This window comes from Macrotis lagotis, chromosome 8, assembly GCF_037893015.1.
Source record: "Macrotis lagotis isolate mMagLag1 chromosome 8, bilby.v1.9.chrom.fasta, whole genome shotgun sequence".
NCBI lineage: Eukaryota > Metazoa > Chordata > Mammalia > Peramelemorphia > Peramelidae > Macrotis > Macrotis lagotis.
The window spans coordinates 104162707-104166282 of record NC_133665.1 but is presented as its reverse complement, the minus strand read 5'-3'; the positions used below and the strand labels follow the sequence as shown (position 1 = coordinate 104166282).

Below are 3576 nucleotides of genomic sequence, written 5' to 3'. Positions count from 1 at the left end.
GGCAAAGCTTCAACGCCCTCGGCCTCCTAGCAGGGCCATGGCCGCATGAGCGGGGGGCACGGGCCCGGGGCTGGAGCAGGCCCCTGCATGTCTGGCTGCCCGACCCCAAGCCCGGCTTTGCGGCCAGTCGGGGGGCGGGGGCCCCGGTGAGGCGCGCGTCACCCCGCCGGTCTGCCCACCACCCCTTCCTGGTACATGACGTCACCCCCAACCGCCGCAGTCACGAGCCCGGCCCGGCCCCGGGGCCCCACAGGCCCCCCCCCCCCCGCGCGGCCCCCCGCCGGGCCAACGGCCCCGAACGTTCCCCGAAGGGCCCCCGGCAGCGCCCCGGGGCCGCCCCGCGTGGGGTCGCCTCCGCACACCGAGCCCCCCCCCCCGCAGAGCCGCCCCCCGCCCCCGCCGCCCGGAGATGCTCGTGCCCGCCCTCGCGGCCCGGGGCCGGAGCCGGGGAGCCCGCGCGCCCGCGGCCGAGCTGGGGCCGGGGGCCCCGGGGGCCCCGGGGAGCGGCGGTTCGCGCCGCGCGGCGGCCTAGGGTGCGGAGGCCGCGAGCCCGCAGCCCCCCCGCGGCGCCCCCCAGCCCGGCCGCGGGCGCGCAGCGGCGGCGCGGCGCAGCCCCCTCCCCTCCCCCCTCCCCTCCCCTCGCCTCTTCCTCCTCCCCCGCCCGCGGAGGAGCCGAGCGGAGCCGCGAGCCCGAGCGGCGGCGGCGGCGGCGGCGGCGGCGGCGGCCCTCCTCCTCCTCCTCCTCCTCCTCCTCTCCTCCTCCTCCTCCTCCTCCTCCTCCCCTCCTCCTCCTCCTCCTCCTCCTCCTCCTCCTCCTCCTCCTCCTCCTCCTCCTCCCCTCCTCCTCCTCCCCTCCTCCCCGGCCGGCCCGCCCGGGCCCTCCGCGGACCGGGGCATGGACCGCCGCGGCCCCGGAGGGGAGCTCCCGGCGGCCCTCGGCGAGCGCGGCCCGGGGCCCGGCGAGGAGGCCCACGCCAAGGCGGCCCCGGGCGGCGGGGAGATGGGCGTGCCGGCCCCCGCGCAGGCCAAGGCCGGCGCCACCCGCTTCTTCCGCAGCAACACGCACAGCTCCGTGGTGCTGCGGGGCTTCGACCAGCTGCGCGGGGAGGGCCTGCTGTGCGACGTGAGCCTGCTGCCCGGCGACGGCGATGACGCGTTCCCCGTGCACCGGGCCATGATGGCCTCGGCCAGCGACTACTTCAAGGCCATGTTCACGGGGGGCATGAAGGAGCAGGAGCTGAAGCGCATCAAGCTGCACGGCGTCAACAAGGTGGGCCTCAAGAAGATCATCGACTTCATCTACACGGCCAAGCTGTCCCTGACCATGGACGACCTGCAGGACACGCTGGAGGCGGCCAGCTTCCTGCAGGTGCTGCCGGCCCTGGACTTCTGCAAGGTCTTCCTCATCTCGGGCGTGTCCCTGGACAACTGCGTGGAGGTGGGCCGCCTGGCCAACACCTACCACCTGACGGAGGTGGACAAGTACGTCAACAACTTCATCCTGCGCAACTTCCCCGCGCTGCTGCGCAGCGGCGAGTTCGAGAAGCTGCCCTTCGAGCGGCTGGCCGCGGCGCTGGCCTCCAACGGCCTGCGCCACTGCGGCGAGCTGGAGCTCTTCGAGGCCGCCTGCCGCTGGCTGCGCCACGAGGAGCCGCGCATGGAGCTGGCGCCCAAGCTCATGAAGAACATCCGCTTCCCGCTCATGTCCCCGCAGGACCTCATCAACTACGTGCAGACCGTGGACTTCATGCGCGCCGACAACACCTGCGTCAACCTGCTGCTGGAGGCCAGCAACTACCAGATGATGCCCTACATGCAGCCCGTCATGCAGTCGGAGCGCACGGCCATCCGCTCCGACAGCACGCACCTGGTCACCCTGGGCGGCGTCCTGCGCCAGCAGCTGGTGGTCAGCAAGGAGCTGCGCATGTACGACGAGAAGGCCCACGCCTGGAAGGCGCTGGCGCCCATGGACGCGCCCCGCTACCAGCACGGCATCGCCGTCATCGGCAACTTCCTCTACGTGGTGGGCGGCCAGAGCAACTACGACACCAAGGGCAAGACGGCCGTGGACACGGTCTTCCGCTTCGACCCGCGCTCCAACAGGTGGATGCTGGTGGCGCCCCTCAACGAGAAGCGCACCTTCTTCCACCTGAGCGCGCTGCGGGGCCACCTGTACGCCGTGGGCGGCCGCAACGCGGCCGGGGAGCTGGCCACCGTGGAGTGCTACAGCCCGCGCCTCAACGAGTGGAGCTACGTGGCCAAGATGAGCGAGCCCCACTACGGCCACGCCGGCACCGTCTACGGGGGGCTGATGTACATCTCGGGGGGCATCACCCACGACACCTTCCAGAAGGAGCTCATGTGCTTCGACCCGGACGCCGACCGCTGGGCGCAGAAGGCGCCCATGACCACGGTGCGCGGCCTGCACTGCATGTGCACCGTGGGGGACAAGCTCTACGTCATCGGCGGCAACCACTTCCGGGGCACCAGCGACTACGACGACGTGCTGAGCTGCGAGTACTACCTGCCGGCCCTGGACCAGTGGACGCCCATCGCCGCCATGCTGCGCGGCCAGAGCGACGTGGGGGTGGCCGTGTTCGAGGACAAGATCTACGTGGTGGGGGGCTACTCGTGGAACAACCGCTGCATGGTGGAGATCGTGCAGAAGTACGACCCCGACAAGGACGAGTGGCACAAGGTCTTCGACCTGCCCGAGTCTCTGGGGGGCATCCGGGCCTGCACCCTCACGGTCTTCCCGCCCGAGGAGAACGCGGGCTCCCCGTCCCGGGAGTCGCCCCTCTCCGCCCCCTGAGCCGCCCTTCCTTCCCGGGGGGGGGGTCCCCGGAGGGGAGGGGGAGGGGGAGGGGAGGGGCCTCCCGGGCCGCCCCCGGTGCTTCGGAGCTTGGGGGGGGGGGGCGGACGTGGCGTCGTCGTCGTCGTCGTCGTGATGTTTGTGTGTCGTGGAATGCTCGTGTGTGCTTCCCAGCAGCCCCCCGCCCGCCCCCCGCAGCGCCTGGGGGGCATCTGTGCCCGCGTGGGGGGTGCCCTCTTGTGCGGTGACCGCTCCTCCTCGGCCCACCCAGGCAGCGGGGCATGAGCTGCTTCCTGCGTCCTCTGAGGCTCCTGACCTTGTCTCCCTCTCGGCCCACCTGCCCGGGTGAGTCAGACACATTCCAGGCAGAGGAACTGCCTTTGACAGAAAATGTGAATTGAAGAAATTGTGATGTCCGCATGAAAGGCAAGGGAGGCCTCATTTCTCTGCCTAAGGCCTGCCATCATTGAGATCACTGTTTTTTGTTTATTTCTTTTCTCATGTAGGCATTTTCATGAGAAATACTAAGTTTTAAAAGTTGGGTAGTTAAAACAAATGTGAAATTTTTTTAAAAATCCTTTTTCAACAAAGTTTTCATTTATACCAACAATCAATTGATAGGATTAATTTTTATTTTAATTTTCAAGGGTGGGTCTTTGAGTACCCTCAGCTTGAGATACTAAATTTGATTTAGTCCCATTGTTTCTTCAGCCCCCATCAATTCCCCCTGTTCTCCTTGGCTATTGATGTAACTTGCTTATGTC

At 68.6% G+C, this 3576-nt stretch overlaps 1 protein-coding gene across 1 annotated transcript; it reads left to right on the top strand.

Annotated features, from left to right (window-relative positions):
- Positions 1–877: 877 nt before the first annotated feature.
- LOC141495946 (kelch-like protein 9) lies at positions 878–2902 on the top strand. The gene has a single exon (XM_074197868.1). It carries the CDS (start codon positions 896–898, stop codon positions 2810–2812), a length of 1917 nt encoding a protein of 638 aa, XP_074053969.1. The 5' UTR covers positions 878–895; the 3' UTR covers positions 2813–2902.
- The last annotated feature ends 674 nt before the right edge of the window (positions 2903–3576 follow it).

Bases quoted from the DNA above. Each gene is read 5' to 3' on its own strand.
- LOC141495946 (XM_074197868.1), top strand. From the start codon at position 896: ATGGACCGCCGCGGCCCCGGAGGGGAGCTCCCGGCGGCCCTCGGCGAG.